The sequence below is a fragment of the Lissotriton vulgaris genome, chromosome 9, assembly GCF_964263255.1.
Source record: "Lissotriton vulgaris chromosome 9, aLisVul1.2, whole genome shotgun sequence".
In the NCBI taxonomy this organism is placed as follows: domain Eukaryota; kingdom Metazoa; phylum Chordata; class Amphibia; order Caudata; family Salamandridae; genus Lissotriton; species Lissotriton vulgaris.
In genome coordinates, this window is record NC_141697.1 from 333,060,223 (window position 1) to 333,083,810 (window position 23,588).

At 46.3% G+C, this 23,588-nt stretch overlaps 1 protein-coding gene across 5 annotated transcripts in view; it reads left to right on the forward strand.

Annotated features, from left to right (window-relative positions):
• Positions 1-23,588, forward strand: part of RPS6KA5 (ribosomal protein S6 kinase A5) — a 658,611-nt gene that overhangs the window by 605,003 nt on the left and 30,020 nt on the right. For all 5 annotated transcript variants that reach the window (XM_086937662.1, XM_086937664.1, XM_086937661.1 and 2 more), the window contains 2 exons: positions 7,617-7,808; positions 10,596-10,755. In XM_086937662.1, coding sequence (XP_086793788.1) covers positions 7,617-7,808; positions 10,596-10,755 — 352 coding nt within the window. The remainder of the gene's footprint in view (positions 1-7,616; positions 7,809-10,595; positions 10,756-23,588) is intronic.

Genomic DNA, 23,588 nt, shown 5'->3' on the forward strand with positions numbered 1-23,588 from the left:
ACACTCCGCCCTATTTGGCGGCTTAATGCCTGGTTCCTCCAGAACAAGGACTGCAGAAAGGTCCTTGGTAAAGAACTTAAGCAATACTTCCAATGTAACGAAGGTACAGTGGGATCGCCGGGCACTCTGTGGGTGGCTGGTAAAGCCACCATCAGAGACTTTGCTGAAGGTTGTGTCGTAGCGATGCACAGATCCAGTGAGGAACATCTAGAAGCCCAGGTACTCCGTTTGGAACGCACCATGGGCACAACAGGTGGGGACGCGGAGTCTCGCTAGCTCGAGCTCATACACGAGGAAATCCGCCACATCCCTTAGAATCGGCCAAGCAAATGTGGCGGTCTTCCTTGGCCCCTGTCTAAGGATGGAGGGACAAAAATGGTAAACTTTTGTATTGGCTGGCATCCCTCCCTTTAGCTAATTGGATAATTCCGTTGATCATTGATACTAACTGATGTACCCAACAGACACCGGAGGCAATAGCCCAAACCTTCGCGTAATACTACAAGTGTCTCTGCTTCATTGTCCGATCCCCAAAGGTAGGAGACTTCACTGCCTTCTTGTGAGACAGCCCACTCCAGCAACTCTCCGAGGCTGACAGCCAGGCCCTTGATCAACCTATGACAAAAGAGGAAATAGACAACACCGTATTAGCAATAGCTCCCGGTAAAACACAGGTACCAGCAGAATATTACGTGGCATTGTGAGAGAATCTGGCATCGCACCTGCAAACCTTATACCAGGAAGCGATTGAACGAAGAGGTTTTCCGCAAGACATTGATATGGCCGCAATCGTGGACATACCCAAAGCTAAACCACCATCTACCTCCTGCATGGATTACAGACCGATCTCCCTAATTAGTACCGAAGTTAAAATATGCTCCACGATTCTCGCCACAGCCTCAAACAGGTACTGACTATCCTGATATACCCCTCCCAGTGTGGATTCATGCCCCAGCGCAGCACAAAGCACTGCCCACCGGCATCTCCTGTCGCTGTATCTGGCGCTCCTTTTGATAGACTTCAAAAAGACCTTCGATACGGTGGACTGGAGTAAAAAACTGTGCTGGGAGGTTCCCCTCACACCCCCAACCTTGATCCTGGGGTGATGGAGGGTACGGGAGGCACGAGAGAGGACATACCCTTCTTGGGGACTGCTACTGTGGTGGCTAAAAGAGACATTGCGGATAAATGGAAAAACTCCCTTCCGCCTACGATCTCTCAATTGTGCAAGGGACTGGACTGGTGGGCCGCTCAAGGGCAACCTGTGTATGAAGCCCGGGGATGCCCGACTAAACACAAGGGAATATGGGGCAAATGGTTGGGCTTGTTGGGGTAAAAAGCAAAGGAGAGGGGCTTCGATTTGACATAGGGACTGCTTTGGATATGTGTACCGTAAGTGGTGAGTTACATGGAAATGATTTCATGTGTCAGCTGATTTTCATCTTGTTCAAAAACACTTGGGGGGGTGTTGGTACAAGCAGGTATCGGCCCATATTTCAGAGGATTGGTACGAGTGCTATACTCTAATCCTTCGTCCCGGGTCTTGATCAATGTGACCCTCTTGCTGGATTTCCCGATCCTGCGAAGGATGAGACATGGATGTCCCTTATCCCCCCTCCTTTTTGCTTTAGTGATTGAACCCCTGGTCTGTGTTATCAGGTGAAATGCTCAGATCCAGGGCTGGCGCTGGAATGCTTTTCATAATGAACGTATTGTATTGTATGCAGACGGCGTTCTCCGGTTTATGACGGATCCGGCTCATACCAGTCCCCGATGTCTTCATCTCCTTGAATTGTTTGGGGAGGCATCAGTCTTAAGACTTAACCCCGCCAAATCGATCTTAGTTCCCCTTCACAGCTCCAGAGATTGTATTGATTGGCAATCCAGCATCCCCATCAGATGCCTCAGCAGCCGTTATATGGGGATCTGGGTAGTGCTCCACCCAGAGTTGACCTGGTCCCTCAATCTGACCCCTTTAGTTAAAAATACCTGGGATGATCTGCATAAGTGGCAGAAGCTGCCTCTAAACCCGATGGGGAAAACAGCCCTGTATAAAATGATGATACTTCTGTGCTTCCTGTATGTACTGCAGAACTTCCTGTTCCAGTGGTTTTGGTCTCTCAATAAGCTAAGGATATTGTTCCAGTGGGGGCAGTCTATTCCACGAGTAGCACTGGGGGAAATGAGGAGTTTCTCAGATTTACAGATCTCTAGTAAATAACTCACCCACCAATCTCGACCAACTGCAGTGCCGGTGAGAGGGATGGTTGGGTCCCCTAGAGGACGAGGACTGGCGGGACACCCTTATGGGCCCTCGAACTATTACCCTCTCAGCGAGGCTGCAATGAATTCAGTTTTACTACCTTCGCCGTGCATATCTAGCTCGTAATAGGCTACAACGGGCAGAGTATCTGCAGACATGGTCTTGCAAGGTCTTGAAGCTGACAGAGGTACTGGGCTGGGAGGTTCCCCTTACACCCAAACCTTGATCTTGGGGGTGATGGGGGGCACGGGAGGCACGAGAGCGGACAAAGCTTTCTTGAGGACGGCTACTATGGTTGCCAAAAGAGACATTGCAGCTACATGGAAAAACTCCCTTCCGCCTACGATCTCTCAATGGCGCAAGGACTGGATTGGTGGGCTGCGCACGAGCAACCAATATATGAAGCCCGGAGATGCCCGACTAAACACAAGAAAATATGGGGCAAATGGTTTGACTTGTTGGGCTAAGCGGCAAAGGAGAGGGGCTTCAATTTGACATAGAGTCTGCTTTGAATATGTGTACTGTAAGTGGTGAGTTACATGGAAATGATGTCATGTGTCGGCTGATTTGCATCTTGTTAAAACCCAATAAAATTGAGTATTAAAAAAAAGACTGGCCTAAATGGTTGTGGAAGTGCAGAAAACCACATCCCCTGTTAGTTGTGGGAGTTGTTGTTACACATGTTGGTACAATTCCTAATGCGGGGGTGGTGCTCCAAAGAATACACAGATGAATTACTGGACAACCAGATGTGGTGTCTGCCTGAAAGCCAGCTTCCCGGAAGTGAGAGTGCATCCCCTGGAGTTGGATGTGGAGGAAGAGCGGTTTCCTTGTCCTGGAACATCTGGAGACTCCTGCCTAAAAGAAGATGGACGGTGTGAGACAATCCTACTTGAGATGTATCTATTGGCGTCTTCAAGAGTATTTGACTCAGGTTCTGTAGGTTCAGCTAACAGGTACTCCTGAAAGTATGATTGTCTTGGATCCAATCATTATTCTTGATGTGTGCCCGAGTGGATATCCCTGTCGACTCTGCTGTTGCAGCCGTGGCACTTGCCCCAAGTTTGTCCAGTCAGTCTGTGCAACAGAAGAAGAGATCATTTCCAGGCTGTGACTCTTGCCTAGATTGCCTGAATTGTCTTTGCTGCTGGAGGCCATGGCATTTGCACCAAGTGCGCTTGAGCTTTCTGTGCTGCTCAAGAAGGGTCTTATGCTTTGCCACAGCCCAACTGTGCTCGCACGGAGTTTCTTCTTGAATAGTCCCAAGGCACTTGCCCAGTGTGTGCTCGGGGAACTCTGTCACTATAAATGAAGCTGCTACCTTGAGGCTTTCTCTGGTCTGGAATACTCTGTCCTCTTCTGCAACTGTCAGTCCTCGGTTCCCTTCATTGTCAGAGTGAATGGTGAAGGCAAAACTCTCAACTTGGCATGCTTTGATAGTGAGAAAATAAGGAGAGAAAGCGAATAAAACTTTTCTCTTTTCAAGAGTAGGTGAGACCATTGATCAGGCTCAATCTAAAAGGTTCTCTATGCACCCTCTTGATATATTTCTCTAGCTCGTCCCCATCCATGTATTTAACTATTTATTAACTAGTCTTACAAGAAACGTGGCCGGTGGAATGTAATCTTTTCCTTGAAGGCTATAAGGCATTTTTTGTCCCAGCCACTCCATCGGTGAGTGGAAGATCAAGGGGTGGCCTAGTTACTTATATCTCGGTGGCAATAGATTGCAAGTTGAAGGTGCCCCCAACTACACACCCGGGAATTCTGGCACTGTCAGCATCGAGGTGAGATACCAGATGGGAAACTTTTAACTTTTACAACTCGGTGGGTAGTCCACAAGAGGAGTGTAACATCACCAGCCTGAGAACAATCCTAAAACAATTGAGGGGTGCTGGACTTTATAATTTTATAGTCTCCGGTGATTTCAATATACATCCCTGTGGTAACCCTTTTATCTCTTGTATCTCGGAGTTGGGTTGCCCCGTATGTCGGATTTCCACTTTGAACACCACTCTCAAGGGTACCAGTTGAATAACCTTCCAAATGAATTTGACCTGGTGGTTATGATGTCTCTAACTTACCCATCTCCCATTTCCTTACACCAACGTTCAAATTAAATGGAAGAGGATCCTTTATTGATTTTATTTTAATTTCTTCGTCGTTGCAATCCTCTTTTAATACTTTTAACATTTTTAGAAATCAAATTTGGTGACCACAATCCTCTAACAGTTCACCTGTCTGGTCCAATCTCGACAAAAATTGTAGAGGCCTCTAAAAGAGGTATCCTGAAACAGACGGATGGCAAGCGTAGATTAAAATGGTCCCAGGTATCTCCCGGCAGTTTTTACGATAATGTGAAATCATCCTGCACCCATGAACTGTTATTATGCACATCCGAGAGGTCCCCCCCTAATGAGATCCTTGAAGCATACGAGAAAATAGTACAAAAAGTGGGCAATTTATTAAGTGCTCCAGCCAGAGGTACTGCCCCACATGGCCCAAGATGGTTTGACTCCCACTGCTCCAAATTAGCTAAGCGGCTGAGGGAAGCTTTCACGGTCAAACCTAGAGTACAATCTGAGGTCAGTGAATGCCGCCGGGATTATAAACTAGCTCTTGCTAAACAAAAGGGTGCCTTGAAGGATGATGCTTGGAAGGAGTTAATTGATTCCAGTATCCTGAGGAATAGCGCAAGGTTCTGGAGTGTCGTGAATGGGCCCCTGTTTGATAAAGAAGGTGGGGGGTGGCCTGGAAGCACATATCACTGAGGAGGAGTGGGTACTTCATTTTAAAACCATGTTTGACCACCCGCTGGAGCCTACCCATAGAGAATCCCGTAGCAGCGAGGTTGCTGTGTTAAGATTTTACAGGAGCAAAATCATGGACGGAATCCTGGGACTTACTATCAATAAAGCCCCAGGTCCAGATGGGATCCCTCCTGATTTATTCAAGTCAGACCCCTCGTTCTGGACCCTGGTTCTTACGTCACTTTTTAATGCTGCAGCAAAAAATGGGTGTCCTCAGTCCTGGGCTTTCTCAACCATAGACCATGTCTTTAAAAAGGGTGATAGAAGTAGTACCCACTGCTATAGACCAATTTCACTTATTGACTCAGTGGTCAAAGTGGTGGTTAGGGTACTCTTACAGTGACTAAATACCTGGGCAGACGATAATCGGATTATGACGGATATCCAGTACAGTGTTTGGCCAGGGCATTCCACCGTTGCCCAGGGTCTTAATTTATATATGGTTTTGAACAAATACATCTTCGCTCGTCCTGGAACCATCCACCTTGCCTTAATGGATCTGTCATCCGCCTTTGATTGCGTAAATAGGGCAAGGTTGTGGCAGCCCATGAGGGCAATGGGGGTGCAAGACAGCATTGTTAATTTTGTTGAGGACCTGCACTCATTGACCAAAGCCAATGTGAGATTCACACAAGACCTGAAGGTAACAAGGGACTTTGAGATTAAGAAGGGAGTAAGGCAAGGCTGCATTCTTGCGCCTTTTTTATTTAACTTGTATATTAATGAATTAGAAAGTGTGCTGAGGGCAACTGGAGCTGACTTTGCTTATGTAGGACGGCGGGGCATCCCCATTTTGCTTTACGCGGATGATGCCGTCCTATTATCTAGAACTGAACTGAGTTTACAAACCCTTTTAACTGCATCCTCAGGTTTCATGTCAGAACGGGACTTGGCCATCAATAACTAGAAGTCCTATGTTATAAAAGTGGGGAAACATACAAAAAAGAGTGTTCAATTCAGAACTGGCAATGATAAGATTCCGCGTACAAGTGTTTTTTCCTATCTAGGGGTGTTATTTGATGATCAACTTAAATGGGAGCCCCAAATCCAGAGAAAAAAAGGGTATCTGATCCGGGTTAATGCAGCTATTTTTAATTTTGCCTCTAAAGTGGGGAAGAAACCGACTGGAGCCATGCTACAAGTGTACCAAGCAAAAAGCTTAGCCATAGCAAGCTACGGCAGTGAGATTTGGGGACACTCTGCAATAGAACCCTTCCAGATAGTGGGAAATGGGCTCCTAAAAAGATTATTATGTTTCCCGAAAGGAACCTCAAATATGGCAGTACATGAGGAGTTAGGGGTCTCATACCTATGTGACACTCTTGCTCTGCGCCCCTTGACTTTCTGGTTAAAGTGTTGGCTTAACTATGATTTAAACCTTACTAAACTGATTATAAAAGAATGTTTGTTCTTAGATAACATGTCACGTATTGCCTGGCTAAATTACATTAAAAGAGGATTTGAGTGGATTGGGAGGGGTGATTTATTTTTCAAGCCAGATGTTATTGAAAAAAGGACGTTGAACTCACTAAGGTAGCTTTTTTGAACCGACGATGTGCAGATCGAGAGGCCTGGAAACCGAGTGTCCGGGCATATCTTCTTAAATCAACGCCCCTAATAGAACCATATCTTATGGGATCCTTGACATCGCATGAAAAATTTCTTCTAACAAGGACCCGGTTAAATCTTTTTCACTTACTGTTGGCAAGACCTAAGGGGGCTTCAAGAGGTCAAGTGCTACCGGCCTGTGGCTGCGACAGTAAGTCTCCTCAGGACCTGATGCACTTCCTCTATTTCTGTAGATTGTATGATGTCCCCAGGAGGCAATTTTTAGTTCCGATTTTAAAGAAATTGAGTTTTAATCAAGTCAGACCAGCACTCATGTATCTTCAACTGCTGAAGGATGATTGTATTATTTTTATCGTTGGGTTTTTAAAAGCATCCTTGAAATCTAGGCACTTTATGGACACGTAGAAGTATATCAATTATGACAAGATTTCAGATGATTTTTCTGTATAATAATGGAGCTTGGGTTTTCCCTTTTTAAATTGTTAATATTTGCACTATTTTTATGTATTATATTTGTGTAACTTTTATGGTTTTGCACATAAAAACCGAAGAAAGTTTATTGACTGACTGACTGTCGCAATATTTCCTCTAACCAGGGATCACTTTCACCTCTTTTCAGTCTCACAACATCAAAACTTGTGACCATAAACTCTTCCCAAAGAGGTGAATAAACAAGGTTTCCAATCCTAAGAAATCAGTCATACAGCTTTCTACATATGTCCCTACACAAGTGTTTGAATGATCACCCACACACATTAGGGGACCTGAAATACAGCCATGCCCACTTGAATTTTATCAGTAGTGAAAAAAAAAAGCCCAGTGACTTCTGGTTACTGTGAGTGAGGTATTTGTTTTGAGACTTGCTATTTGTAATCTAGTCTTCCCCACTGGTTATTTGTCTGTATAAAAGTCATTCATTCTAAATCCTGCCATTTTGTTAATTTATCTTGCGCTGCTTCTGTTTTCTCTTTCAGAATTTGCTGTTCACAGATGAAAATGACAATTCACAAATAAAAATAATAGATTTTGGTTTTGCACGATTAAAACCACAGGATAACCAGCCACTTAAGACTCCTTGCTTTACCCTTCATTATGCAGCTCCAGAACTCTTGAGTCACAGCGGCTATGATGAGTCATGTGATCTTTGGAGCTTAGGAGTCATCTTGGTGAGTTACATACCCTAAAAACTCATTTGTACAGAAATAACAATACATCTTTATCTGTTTGCGTATTATTTATAATTCACAATCATTGCAAAGATATGTATGGTTTTATTGCAAACTATGTCTGAAAGGTAAGGAATCCTACATTTATATAAAAAGCCCTTTTCAATATTTACTTTTGTCATTTAATGCGCGGCTAGGTCATGTTCCGTCAAATATTTCCTGAGCCATTCTTGATCAGGGATTTGGGAGGGTACAGGTCCTCCCTGAATTTAACACATTAAGTTTATCAATCAGTGAGCAACTCTGCACATTGTCTCTCATCTTTTATCTCACCCCATCATGCCTTCTAGCAGAGACACATAAAATATTCAGGAGAACTGAATAGGTTTGACTGGCCTGCAGGAAAGCAAATAAGTCTGACACAGTGACCAATGAAGTCCAACGATTAAAATAATAAAGAACAAAAATTGGCAACGCCAATGGATTGTGCCTTTGGGACCTACTGTTTTAACAAGTGGTCTTTAGCGATGCTGTACAGCACCCATGTTGCTGTGTAGCATGGCTAAAGAAAAAGCACCCTGTGAAGCGGCCACCCACGGTTTATTGTAAGTGCACGCACCATGCATGCGCACCTATAAAATGACAGTTGTTTTTTCCATCTACTGATCTGAAGATAAAAGGAAGAAAATACGCGATAGTAAGTGGGGGTGGGATGGAAGCAGTACAGATTGTGATGGGGAAGAAAAGCAGATGGGCAAGAAGGAGAATAACTTGAGCTGGGAGAAAAAAACAAATGGGCCTGGAAGATAGAAATGTGGAGCTGGGAGGTAGTAAAATAGCAATGGCGAGAAAGTAATGTAGATGAGGGAAGCACCCGACAACAAACGCATCACGGACGGAAAGAAGCAACAGATTAGAGAAAGCAGTGTGAAGAAGAGAAGCCTGTTAGGGAGACAACTAGAATATTCATGATCTCTTGTGGAGTGCTTTAGATGAAAGACAAAAGTAGGTGTCTAAAAGCAAGCTGAAGAACTGTAGAAGCTGGCCAACAAAGAGATGGTAAAGCAGCTAAGCCTCATTGAAGGGACAAGCCCAAGATGGAAAAGGAAAGCCATCGAATAAAAAGCAAACAAATGAAAGTGACAGTAAAACCAACCAACAGGAAGCAATGGGTAGGATGCAAGCTCCTCTATGATCTTGTAAGCCCAAAATACATATTTCACAATCAGGACTTGAGCTGTCTGGCAGCCTTCACCTAAAACCCAGCAGTGCCTAACCTAATAGGTTTGAACTTGTCAAGCTTTGATGCTTGTGATGAATGTTTTCATAAATGTTTGTTTTGCAAGCATATGTAAGATAAGTGAAAAGATTAAAGTAAATAAACAAAATATGCCGCCTTCTTAACATGGCTACTTATGCTTTCAATTAATTTGTTAAAAATAATGTTCCAGGTAACTCAGTCTTGAGAGTTATTAAGCACTTTGAAAGAAAAATAACATAAAAGGCAGCCATGAAAGGAGAGCTGTAAAAGGAGTAAGGGCAAAAGAGAAAACGAATATCCCACCTGCCCCCGAACTGAAGATCTTATGGTTTCAGGTGAATAAGCACATGTGAACAGGAAACATTTTGCCACTCTAATGTATGTGTATCTATGTATTTTTCTGATTGAGTAGCCTTGCATACTACTAAAGCTAACGGGACAGGCCTAAAATGGAGGAAGAAAAGAAAACAAATAGGAAAATAACAAAGGAAAGAAAAACAAAGTGATAAGAAGTGAAAGGGGAGAAATAGAATGGATAAGGAAAACAGTGGGAGCAGATGGAACAAAATAAAGATTGAATACCAAAGAAACAAAATTAAGGTGAAGAAAAAACAGTAGCCGGGTCGGACAGAAAGAAAAAGAGGAGAAATAAATTGAGAGTAAAATTACAGAAATATATTAAATAGAAATAAAGTGAATCGAAGAGGACAGGACTAAAAGAGAGAAAACATTTAAACAAGGAAAATGCATAAAGAGAAAGGAACTAATACAGAACTAACTGAAAACACAATAGGGAAAAGACACAATGACAAGAAATTGTGATTTAGATAAAGGGTGGAGAATGTTAGGAATATTGGTAGCGAGAAGTTAGTGGGGTAGACTCATATATAAATATATAATATATTATGCTCCATGGGGTTGTCCAAGTAGCGCTGCTTGGACAACCCCACGGAACTGTAATATATAAGCTATAGCGCCACAGTAAGTTTTATTAACAGGTAAAAAGGGTGTGCAGAGACTGAGCAGGAATGGAGATGTGTGCAAGGAACACAAAAAATAAAGGACATTAACGTAAAAAGGCAGACACAGGTGGCAGACGGGCGAGAAGCCTCTAAAAGAGTGAGATACAAAACAAATGAGTGAGCTGAGAATACAGGAAGGATAGAGATCAGCAGAAAATTGGGAGTCTTAAAGGTTAGAAAAGAACAGAAATGAAGATAACGAGGACATATTCAGATTTTGATTAGTGAATGGCAGAGGTGGAGATAGGTGACATATTAAGATAGAATGTAGACTTCAGAGCTTTAAAGGGATAGAAATAAGAGGGACATTGAGAGTTGAAGGTGAGAGAATGCTAGATTCGGAAATAAAGGAGAAATCTGAGATTGGAGATAAGCATTGGCCAGGGGTATGAGTGGATAAAAAAGGGAAACTTTGTTACTTTATTAATTTGATAGTATGGTGTGAGGAGAACAAGAATATACTCGAATGTTCAAAAACAAACCTATTGTTGTTACTTTTGACAGTACACAATGCTGTCAGGACAGGTACCTTTCCAGTGCCTTGAGAAAAGCTTGACCTGTACCAGTGCAGAAGAAATAATGAAGAACATTAAAAAGGGAGATTTTTCCTTTGAAGGTGAAGCATGGAGAAATGTGTCCCCGGAAGCAAAAGATTTGATAAAAGGTACCCTGAAATGATTTGCATGATCTTTACAAGAATTTAAGTGAAAAAAAGTGTATGCAAATATTTGGTTCCACGTCCAGGGATATTCATTATTCTTTATAATGGTTGGATATTCTTTGAGGCTGGTTGAAAACTAAGGACAGCTGATAATCAAAAGCTAATAGTCCCAATTGATTTAATAATACTTTTCACAACAATTTCAGCATCGGCTACATTCAGAAAATGTGATCCTAACCTTATGTGAAAGAAAAATTACATTGAAAACCTATATACTGGCCACCACAGTATCAGAGGTGCCAGTTTGGTGACGACCTGTATGATTCTGTGGGGTTCGTCTTCCTATTAAGGGGTGCGAGCTCTTCACTCTCGCCGGGACGTCCGTGTTGGAGGTGCACCATCCAAACTAAGTTGGGCACTATGAGGTCTGCCCAGAGCTTGGAGAGCCGATTTTTTCACACCCCTTAATAGGAAGACTACCCCCACAGAACAATACTGGTTGTCACCAACCTGGCCACTCTGATCCTGTGGTGGCCAGAATATGTTTTCAATTACATTTTTCTTTCACAAATACGCACACCTGCAGAGTGACTATTTAACCCTGAGGTCCTGACGAATGCCCTGGGATACCTACATGGGACCTGCTTAGGGCAGAAACATGTTGACCCTTATGAGGGATATATTTGATTAATCCGCAGTCCTCTTTTTAACGCCATCCCTGAGGCCACCCAATAAAAATTAAGTGGACCCCCGGAGATAATTTTATTCTTCACCAAGGTCAAGCTTTCTTTGTATTCTGCCCCTCATTCACCTTCCATCACCGCTCATCTTGAGAAAACCCCTCCGCTCCTGCCCTTTGGGGAGTCATAGCCCACACCTTAGTGTGAGAAGGGACCCCAAATGATTAAGTATGTCACCAAACGGTTAGTGAGGGATCTCGGTCTGAAAAGTTTTCTCCTTCCCCCTTCTTTTGTTTGTTCTGACATCACACTATTCTCACTCCAAGCCTGTTGTACATTGTGGAATTGTTGTTATTGTTTTGGGGATCAGTGCTTCTCGGCTTTTCAGATCCCGTCAGATCCTGGGTTTTAAGACCAACATTTCTAATTATACCAGACTCTGAAGATACCAGGCTTATATTTATGATAAATCTTAAAATAGTCACAGGTTTTATTTTCAAATGTGCGCTGTTCAGGCCATCCTTTTAATCTCAGTAGGGCTGCACTTTTGCGAATATATCATTGTTCTAATTTAGCTCTTGCTCTATTAATTGCATTAGTTTTTGAGAAAAAGTCTTGTGAACTGCTCTGACAAATGTACTTTTATGCAGACATTCTTTTTAAGAAAATGTTGCTGCAGACCATCTCCGATTTCATTTCTGCTCCATAGCCTATATTTCCCGCTGAGGATCAATGAGATTACGCAGTCTGACAATCTCCACTTGACTACATTTTGAGTGCTAGATCAATCACCGTTTTTTCATTTTACATCAAAATGAACTCTGCAAGGTCTTTATGGATAAACCCTTGGCTTACTTGTGCAAAGGTTGGGTTTGGACTTTTCAAAGAGTTTTCTGGCATGAGGTACTTTTTGGGAACAAACCTACGTACAATGGCAGGAATTTGACAAGAAGTTGTTGTTCCAAGGCTAGAATGCCATACGAGTTTATACTCACCCACAAACTAACATGTTTAACGGTATTCACCAACTCCTCTTCAAGCCATTCCTGTAAACGTCCGAAATTTACAACTGACGGGGACAAAAATAAAACTGCTGCCAAGATGGGATAGGATTCCCCCTCCAATAAAATGGTGGGAAAGAAATTTTCCCTGGTGAGAATTTATCTTCCTTTTGGATATAAAAGAAAAATGAGCAAGTGAAATCCGATAGAGACTTTCATTAGAAGTACCCCTGTGCGTTATTAGAATGGTGTCAGTATGCTTCGTGCGTGCCGGAAATGATGCCTTGGGACCTTCATAGTGCCGCCAGGTCGCGCTACCATTTTTCCACAATTTTTCTCGAAGTTTTTCTCTGAGTCTTGGACTCCTGGCGGCGTTCAGATGTCTCCTTGTAGGACTCAATTCAAGCCCTGCGAATCCTGACAGATGATGTCCATGACGGATCAGCACCTCGTGTGCCTCTGGTTCTTGGAGTATGACCATGACCCAAAGGTTTGCTCCTAATGCCGGGCCAGGAATACAAAAGCTTTGCAGGAGCAGTCCGGAAAGCTGTTGCAGGCCTGGCGCTCAGCTCCGCGTAACTCCCGATCTCAATCAAGTGGAAGGTCACAAGAACAGTTGCGGAGTCCACACTCTTCGTCCCATTCAAAATCTTCGGGATGTTCAGGTAAGCACAAGAAAAATTTGAAGGAGCATAGGTGTTCTTTGACTTCACCCCATCCGTCGGCCTAGGACACAGAGCATTGTCGCTCTAGGCCTCCATCCCGGAGCCTCTTCCCGAGACGACTCTGTGCCTCTCCATTTTTCTGGGAGCCGGAGCATCTCCTGCCCAATTGTGACAGTTTTAAAAGGGCTTGTACCTCATCTTTGGACAGCCGTGCCCAGCTGGTGTGCCTCAGGGCCCCGCGGAGTCGGTTGGACCCCCAGGTCTTCGATGCTGGCTGCTTCTTCCCAGGCTCGGGAGGGCCCCTGTGGATCTGTTAACCGATCCAGACCGACCTCAGTCTTTACACCTCAACGCTCAGACACGAACCGTGCCCCAGTCGGTGTTGACCTCGTCCCTGACTTGGAAAGAGAGCCAGACTGGCGTCGATCGGCGTCGGTTCCGACGCCGGAAGGGACTTTTGTCCCTGTGTTCGTCCCCGGTGCTGATTTTGTACCAAGAGGTGGTGAATAGGACTGGTAGGGGCCGTTGGACCCTTTAACAGACCAGCTTGAAGACCCCAGATGCCCCTGGGTGAGGCCAGTCGGTTGGACACTTCCCCTGACACACGCTTGCTAACTCCCCTACTGTGGATATGGAAGAGGGGGCATCCTACACAATGGTTGTGAGAAGGGCAGTAGAGGTCCTAGACCTCGAACTCCCTTCAGTGGCAGTCACAACTGACCTCCTGACAGAGGTGCTTCAGCCTACGGCTTCTACCTCCTATTCTCTTTTGCCTTTAATAAAGCCCTCACTGTTGTCCTTCCGGGCACTTGGTCCAGGCCCAGCACAGGGGTTCCTGCTACGATCACCCTGCTCCAAGCGACCCAGTGTATACGCAACATCCTTCACCTGAGAGCTTGGTTGTCCAAGCCTCATCTTTCAAAGGCGCATTGCCTTCTGCTCCCCCTGATAGGGTATCCAAGAAGCTGGTCCATTTTGGGAAGAGAATGTTTTCTTCCCTCCAGCCTGGCATTGGGGTCAAGTCAAGTCAAGTCAATTAATTTATATAGCGCGCTACATAACCAGAGGGTATCAAGGCGCTTGAAGAAGGTTGGGGAAATTACATGTCGAATATCCAGGTTTTAAGTTGCTTTCTGAATGCTAGGTGGTTCTGAGTGAGGCGAAGGTGAATGGGAAGTGAGTTCCAGGTTTTAGCTGCCAGGTAGGAGAAGGATCTTCCTCCCATGGTTGTTTTGTTGATGCGAGGTACAGCAGCAAGGGCTTGGTTGGAAGAGCGTAGCTGGCGGGAGGGGGTGTAGAAGGAAAGTCGTGTGTTAAGGCATTCGGGTCCAAGTTCGTAAAGTGCTTTGTGTGCGTGGGTTAGGAGGCGGAATGTTATCCTCTTATTGAAGGGGAGCCAGTGGAGGTTTTTCAGGTGATCAGAGATGTGGTCTTTACGTGGGATGTCAAGTATGAGTCTGGCTGATGCGTTCTGGATGCGTTGGAGTTTTTTCTGAAGTTTTGCGGTGGTACCGGCGTATAGGGTGTTTCCGTAGTCCAGGCGGCTTGTAACCAGTGCGTGGGTAACCGTTTTTCTAGTTTCGGTGGGAATCCAGCGAAATGTTTTTTTGAGCATGCGAAGAATGTTGAAGCAAGATGATGAAACGGCGTTGACTTGTCTGGTCATCGAGAGTGAGGAGTCCAGGATGACGCCCAGGTTCCGTGCGTGGTCCGTCTGGATGGGTGCTTTTCCAAGGGCCTCTGGCCACCAAGAGTCGTCCCAGGCGGAAGGGGGGGTACCTAAGATAAGGACTTCTGTTTTGTCTGAATTCAGTTTCAGACGGCTGTGCTTCATCCACTCGGCTACTTCTTTCATTCCTTCATGTAGGTTGGTTTTGGCGGTGTTAGGGTCTTTGGTGAGTGAGAGGATCAGTTGAGTGTCATCAGCGTAGGAGATGATGTTGAGGTTGTGTTGGCGTGCGATGGCCGCGAGGGGGCTCATGTATACGTTGAAGAGGGTGGGGCTGAGTGAAGATCCTTGTGGTATGCCGCAAATGACTTCAGTGGCCTCTGACTTGAAAGGTGGGAGGCGGACTCTCTGAGTTCTTCCGGCAAGGAACGAGGTGATCCATTCCAGTGCTTTTCCTTGGATTCCGATGTTTCTGAGGCGTTGTAGCAGGGTGCTATGACAGACTGTGTCGAAGGCTGCGGAGAGGTCAAGGAGGATGAGGGCGACTGTGTCTCCATTGTCCAGTAGAGTTCGAATGTCGTCTGTTGCTGCGATGAGTGCGGTCTCAGTGCTGTGTTTGGCTCGGAAGCCGGACTGTGAGGAGTCGAGGGATTTGTTGGTTTCGAGGAAGGCGGCGAGCTGGTTGTTGACAGCTTTCTCGATGACTTTGGCCGGGAATGGAAGGAGCGAGATGGGACGGTAGTTTTTGAGTTCGGTGGGGTCAGCTGTGGGTTTTTTCAGAAGGGCGCTGAGTTCGGCGTGTTTCCAGCTTTTCGGGAAAGTGGCGGAGTTAAGGGAGCAGTTGATGACGTCTCGGAGGTGTGGTGCTATGATGGAGTCTGCTTTGTTGAAGATGTGGTGAGGGCATGGGTCTGTTGGGGATCCTGAGTGGATGGAGTTCATCAGGCGGATGGTGTCCTCAGTGGAGATTGGGTTCCAGTTATTAAGGATGTTCAAGGGGGGTGAAGGTACGGCAGAAGGTTGGGTGGGTTGGTCTCCGGGTTTGTTGTCGAAGCTGTTGTGGATGTCTGTGATTTTGTCGTGGAAGAACGAAGCTAGGGAGTCGCAAAGGGTTTGAGAGGGAGTGATGTCGTTGGAGTTGGCAGTAGGGTTGGTAAACTCTTTGACGATGTTGAATAATTCCTTGCTGTTGTGGGCGTTGTTGTCTAGTCGGTCTTTGAATGCGGCTTTCTTGGTCGTCCGGATCAGTTGGTGGTGTATGCGGGTGGCGTTTTTGAAGGCGTCCCTGGTGCTGGTGTTAGGGTCTTTTTTCCAGGCCTTCTCAAGGGAGCGACAAGAGTTTCTTAGATTTCTTAAGATCATCGTTGAACCAGGGGGCGTTTTTGCTGCCTACTTTGTTTTGACGTTTTTTCAAAGGTGCTAGGTTGTCGGCGCTGTTGGTTAGCCATTGAGTGAGGTTAATGGCTGCTTGGTTGGGGTTCGAAGAGTGGGCAGGGGGGTTTTGAAGAAGCGATGAGATCTGATCGATGGTGATTTTGTTCCAGTTTCTTCGCAGAGTAGGTTGAGGATGGTTGTGGGTTGTGGTCTTTTTGTAGACAAAGTGAACGCAGCTGTGGTCCGTCCAGTGGAGAACTGTGGTGTGACTGAAGGAGATATGTTTGCTGGAGGTGAAGATAGGGTCGAGTGTGTGACCTGCGTAGTGAGTGGGGGTATTAACAAATTGTTTGTCAGTGAATACCGTTTGCCTCCCATACTATCTTGGATACAGCTGCACAGGTGCTGCCTCAGTGCCCGGAGGAGGCCTGGGCGATTCTATTTCTCACAGAGTTACGGACGAGAGAGATGCAGCGTAGTTCACCATTCGTTGTGGACTGGACACCACCGACTCACTGGGCAGAACAATTGCCTGGGCAGTAGCATTATGACTTACGCTTGTTTGTGGACATCTGGCTTTTCAGGGGATGTCAAATCTACTCTGATGGACATACCCTTTGATGGCACTCCCCTTTTTGACGACAAGGCGGACTCCGCACCTAAGTGCTTCAAGGAATCTCAGGCTACGACCAGATCTTTGGGCCTCACGACTCCAACCCGTCCCTCTTACTCTGCCTTTCATCCCTTTCGTTGTAATGGAAGCCCCTGGTTACACCTTGTCCAGCACAGCTTCCGAGTCATACAAGTTGTCTAGCCTCTGTGTGGCCGTGGACGTGGGACCCAGTGTCCTCATGGGTCAGGGAGCCAGCGGTATGGTCAGTCCACACTTTCCCCCTCTGCCACGGCCTCCAACCCTTCCTAATCCAACATTTGAGGCCTATCAACGGCCAGTCAGAGGCAGGATTCGCCATCACCTCCTCCTCTGGCAGCCCATCACTTCTGACAGGGGGGTTCTGCAGATAGTCCAAAGGAGTACTCCCTCCCCTTCAAGACTACACCTCCCTCCATGCCCCTGTATGTCGTAGGATCATTTAGAGCTTCTCAGCGATGATGTTATGGCTCTCTTGGCAAGGGGGCTGTAGAGAGGGTCTCTGTGCCAGAAGTAGGACGTGGTTGTTATTCCCACTATTTCTAGTACCCAAAAAGGACAAAGTCCTGTGTCCTATTCGAGACCTCCGGACCCTCAACTTCTTCCTTTGGAAGGAGAAATTCAAAATGCTCACTTTGGCCTAGGTCCTTTTTGCTCTAGACCCAGGAGACTGGAAGGTAACAGACTTGCACAACGCTTATTTCCATATCCTCATCCTGCCAGCACACAGACGTTACTTACAGTTACAGTGGGCCACAAGCACTTTTAGTTCATCATGCTCCCCTTTGGCTTTACCAGTGCCCCTCAGGTATTTACGAAAGGTGGTTGCAGCTCATCTGCACAGATCAGGGGTACCAGCCTTCCCCTATCTCAACGACTGGCTGTTGAAGTTGTCTCCCACCTCCAGACCACGGCGGACCTCCTGCATTCGCTGGGGTTTCCTATCAACATGCCGAAGTCATGCCTGATTCCATTTCATCAGAGCGATTCGGGACAGAGTGCAGTTTGGGCCTATCCTCCGGAGCAGCGAGTCTAGGATTTTCTGGCTATGATACCGATGTTTCAGCCTCTATCCTGGATTTTGGTCAGAACTACTCCGAGGCTGCTGGGTCTCATGGCCTCCTGCATCCTGCTGGTTAATCATGCCAGATGGCATATGCGGGCTCTGCAGTATCAGTGGAATCTTTACGACTATGTCCAGATCACAGAGGGAACTGCTTAGCAACTGCCGCGGTAGCTAACGAACCAAGATTGGGTCAGAGTCAGATCCCTATCCCTTCCCCAACCCGATCAGATGGTGGTAACAGATACGTCACTTGTGGGATGAGGCAGCTACCTGGTAGAGGTGGAGATCAGAGGCGCCTGATCTCTGCCGGCGAAGTCTAGTCTCCATATCAACCTTTTGGAGCTCTGGGCGATAAGACTAGCACTAAAGGCATTCCTTCCCTCTCTCAAAATGAAAGTAGTGCAGGTGTTCACAGACAACAACACCGCCATGTGGTACTGCAACAAACAGGGCGGGTGGGGTCCTGGAAACCTCAGTGGACGACAATGGAGAACTACAGTAAAGATGCCGCTGGCGAAGGAGTTGAAAGAGTCCGGTGGGACGCAAGGATGCATGCTTGAAGAGAAGTACCTGCGAGCAGATGGTACTAAGTCTATGCCATTCTGGAGTGACCAGGAGGCACAGAAGACCAATGACCACCGATGATGGAAGATGCAGGAGAGTGACGGTGACCTTGTTGCTGCAGCTGTGAGGACCAGCAATGCTGTGGAAGTCCAGGAACTGTTCAGGAGCTGTCCCATGTCGGTAGTCGAGAACCAGGGGGTTGGTGTCCGGTGGGGGCATCAACAAGCCTTGGCAGCAGCAACAGACGAGGTAAACTAAGAAAGTGCAGTGTCTGGACCAGCAAGGTCAAGGGGACTCTCAAAATGCAGAAGAGTCGGAGCAGGCCCAGAGCAAGCAGGCGGGGCCCACTGAAGCCAAAGAAGATCCTCAAGAGGACCCACAGGCCAGAGACACAGGAGTTGCAAGAGGACCTAGAGCAGTTCACCAAGGATGCAGGCCCATGCTACAGAGGATGTGGTGAGGACAAAGATCCTGGTAGCCAGAGATGCTTGAGGCTGAAGCTTCTTCTAGCCTGAAGATCGCTGGAAGATAGTCAAAAAGCCTTGACAACGACAAGTCGACGCAGTGCACAAGGGTTCTGTTCCAGCGGTTCCGATGGGGAATACTGGCCTCACACTTGCTGAAAAGACAGTGCAGGCCTCGAGGTAGTTGCAGAACCACCACCTGTGTTGCTGAGCCTTTCGGAGTCCGTGGGACCTCAGGAGCAGCGGACCAGTCAGCTTTGTTGTGGTGCCTGCGGGTGCAGGGGAGTGACTCTTTCACTCCAAAGGAGATTACTTTGGGTGTCTTTCATGCCCACAGGCCCGGAGAGAACCTAGGTGAAGCACAAGCACAGACGACACAGAAGACTGGCAGAACAATGAGACCAGGAGTAGCAGGAGTCTTCCTTGATGCAATCTCGTTTCCAGGCAAAGTCCAATGAAGCCCAAGGTTCCCAAACAGTTGAAGTGGGAGTGGTTTCAGATCTGAATCTTGACCCACGACGAATCTGAAGAGCCACCCACTGGTAAGCCCTTACGTATCCTAAGGAAAGAGGGTTGGGATGATTGAGATCCCTCCCAGAGGAGGGGATGGACAGAGGCGAGGATACTCCCATGTCATTTGTCCAGTTTCACGCCAGAGTTGGAGCCAATGGTTCCCTGAACTGGCTCAAACTGGAGTATGCAAGGAGGGAACCAAATGTGCCCTTCAAAGCAGTCTGGTGGGTGCTAGCAGGCATCCCCACCCCAATACACTCCTGTCTGGGGAGTTGGTCATACCTCCCTGATACAGGAAACCTATTGTTCTACCTTCCCCTTCTCAAGCTAAGCTCAGCAGCAGGGGGGCAGAATTGTGTCTGTGGTCGGCAGCAGCAGTAGCTTGCAGTTAGACCCTGAAAGGCTGGTACCAGGAATACAGGCGGACTCCCTTGAGGAGTCCCCCAGTACAAGGGATCCTACATCCAACACTGGAATCCATGTTGGGAAAAAAATTCAACATATTTGCTATCAAACCTGACCAGTTTTGGTGCAGCCAATATATAGTTAGACATCTTGTAATTGACTTGATGTCCACTATATGTATAAAAGGGCTGACCACACTTACAAAGCCTGGAGAATCGACTCTGGGGTTTGTAGGGGGTGTCTTCCTCATGCCAGGCACCCTTCAACAAATTATAACCTAGCACCCTGCCTTCACGATTGACAGGCTTGCCTTAGGGGGGAATTATAGGCTTTAGGTGCAGTGAGCTCGGAAATATGGAGAATTGTATTAGTTGTGGGTGGTGCTAGCACCAGCTCACACAGGCTGCAATGGCAGGCCTATAGTCACAGTTTGAGTGGTCTCACCTGGGTGGCATAATACATGCTGCAACCCAAGGGAGACCCCTGGTGTACCTGTGTCCTTGGTATCTTAGTACATATTCTAGGGACTTAGAAGTGTACACCAGTATCCAATTGGAAAGGTACCAAAATCCTTACCATAGTCTAATTACGGGAGAGAGCACAGTAACTGGGGTCCTGGTTAGCAGGATATTAATCAGACTAGTCAGAAAACAGAATAACACCAGCAAACAGTGGGGGTAACCATGAAAGCAGATCCTCCTTTCCTACAATGACTAAGAATGCACAACCAGGCATAATAACATAAGGGTAATTGGCTTGCCTGGAAATATATAAGAAAATTAAATGGGATATTTTTTGGAGGGACTGGCTACAGGACACGGTGACACTGGATGGCCTCACTACATTCTACGCACTTGAGCGAGCACATGGAGATCCAGCACTGCCCCCTAGGCCTGGTGCACCACGACAACCTGCGGTCAAAAGACTATTACATTTCCAGGACAGGTACCCCCTCTTACCGCAGGCCAGGACAGCTTGTCCCTTTGTAGTAGATACTTCAATTGTATCTATAAACCCTGACTAAGCAATGTTGGTTCGAACTCTGTGCATGTTGGTCACAGCTGTGAAGTAGCGGTTGTGTGAGCTGTGTCTGCAATATGCTTTGCTATTTTAAGTTTTCCTGAGGATGTAAATGGAGCAAAATGTTTTCCTCTTAACTGATTCTGCCAACGCTTGGTCCTAGATTGAAAGGCGCAATGCTGGGGTCTAAGATAGGGTGATGAATAGTCTTGTCAAGCCACTAGTGGATAAAGGCAGCACGCAAAAAGGACAAAGCTTATTTTGGAAGATATCCTTTTCATATGTTACATTCTTGGGCTCCGGGAGGCTGGTGCCCTGCTGGTCATCGCAGTTGTTAGTGACTCTTTATTTCTTGCACCTTCCCCCACAGCATCTACTGGTGGGACCTACACAGACAATGCAGGAGGTGTGGAAACAGTTTTATTTGTCATGAGTTTAGACAGGTTGCATGGTCATCGCAGTCCTGGAAGGGAGTTGTTAGGGAGATGTGCATTTGTTAATGGATTATTGAATGTTATGGGTAGATGGATAATGGTGCTAGGCATGTGTACTTCAGGGGGGTGGCCTTTCTGGAACATATATGTATTTTTGATTGATGGCTGTGACGACACAGACCCTGGGTCAAGTTAATTTAACATGCAATGTGTGCGGTCTCAGCAATCATAGTACGGTCTATAATGTGCAAGCATACAGAAAGAGATCAAGAGTGTATATATAGCTTTTTGAAAGGGACACACCTAATACAATCTGAGTAAGCATTAGAAGAGACATGGCCTCATTTACTACATCACTTACTCGGTGTTTGCCCGTTAGGGTGTTGATCTGGATGAAACCGGGCATGCATTTCCAGCCCCTGACAAACTTAATAATAATAAAAATAATAATAACACCTTTTGTATAGCACCTGGTTACACTAGGCATCAGTGTGTACCCGCGCTTTAAGACTAATTACCAGCATGGAAACCCGGAGAAACAGAAGGTCACTGAAGGAAAAGGCGGGAGGATCTCAGGGTTTAGGAAAAAGGTACGTTTTCAATTTGCGCCTAAAGTTTCCTTCAGATGGCTCCATCCGGAGCTCAACGGGGAGGTCATTCCACTGTTTGCTGGCCAGATATTTGAATGACTGCCCACCCATCCGTGCCCGTTGGATTCTGGGCACCTGAAAGAGCATACGGCCCTGAGATCGTAGATAACGATTAGGGTAGTACTTGGTAAGTAGTTTTTGGAGATAGACAGGACCTCTCTCATAAGCAATGCGATGGGTCATGCACATACTTTTAAATATAATGCGCTCCCGTATGGGAAGCCAGTGGAGTCGCACTAAGGCTTGTTTCCCTGAAGATCTTCTAGAGAGGTTGAGCACCAATCTAGCTGCTGTGTTTTGAACACATTGAAGCCTATGAAGGCCTTTCCTACTCAGGCCTAAGTATAAAGCGTTACTATAGTCGAGATGGGGCGTCACCAGAGTATGGATTAATGCTTTCCTGCTGTTAGCAGGAAGCGAATCCAGGGTCATGCGTAAGGTCTTAAGAATCCCATAGCATTTTCCTGCTATCCCTTTGGTGTGATGTTCATAGAATAGAGTCTCGTCCAGTTTGACCCCTAAATTCTTAACCTGTTCCAATGGTTTAGGGACGGTGCCAAGTTCTTTAGGCCACCATGCCGACGCCCAAATGGATGGAGATTTCCCCAACACCCTAAGGAAGGTATATTTTAGTAATGGGCTGGCTGGAGGGAAGGATATTGTGCCGGTCAACATCTGTTCCCTGAATGTAGACCAACTGGCATTTTTGGAAAGAATGTACCCTCACTTGACTGCAACACTGGGTTTCCCAAGAGTTATTAGGTGAGATTTTAACTGTGTGATGGATGACGACATGGACAGGCCTTCACCCTCCTATTCCTGTGTCCGGAAAGTGTTGGATGGCTAAGGCTTTTGGTAAGTGGGTGATCCCTTGGGACACAATGAATAGCTTGAGGGCCCTTAAACCCAGGGGAAAGGAATACTCTCTATTATTAAGGTTTACACAACCTACATGTTCGGCTGGATAAATTTGTATGGTGTCCACTGCTGCAGTTAAATGCTAGGTGAGTCGAATACTTGGCCTGGACTTGCTCTGATCACAGTCCATTCCTTATGGCGGTACCGTGGGGATCCCCTTAGGGGGCACATCCTAACCTGAAGGTAGTGTCACGGTCCTTGAGGATGCCATTTTTAGGCATTTCTGGAGGGGGGGGGGGGGTGTCATTATTCAATATTTTACCGAAAACACGGGCACAGCATCCTCCAGGGTGAATGGGACTTCAAGTGGGCGACTGCATTGCTGCCAGGAAGGGGTGAGAGCACAGCTATATGAAGATGTTACTAAACAAGAGAAGTTAAAAGCCATGAATGGGAATGTGGCAAGGGGCGCTTGTACCCGGAAGCACCTTGCAACAGAAAGGGAAAATGTATGTTGTTATTGGACAGATTAAGGGGATATGACTACCGTGCCCTGATCTTGAAAGCCCACAATGAGCTTAATAAAGTAGGGAGATTACTGGCTTGGCAGGTTAGTCAGGAACAAAGACTACCAAGATCATGTATCACCACATGGAGGGGGCCAGTCGGTGTATTTTCCTTCCAACTTAAATGCTGCCTTTAAAACTTACTATGATTGCCTTTATTCAGCTAGGAACACCAATTCCACACAAGAATTAGATAGCTGTGTCATGCATGCCGCACCTACCCCAATCCCCCCCCCCTCACCCAGGAGCTCTCAAAAG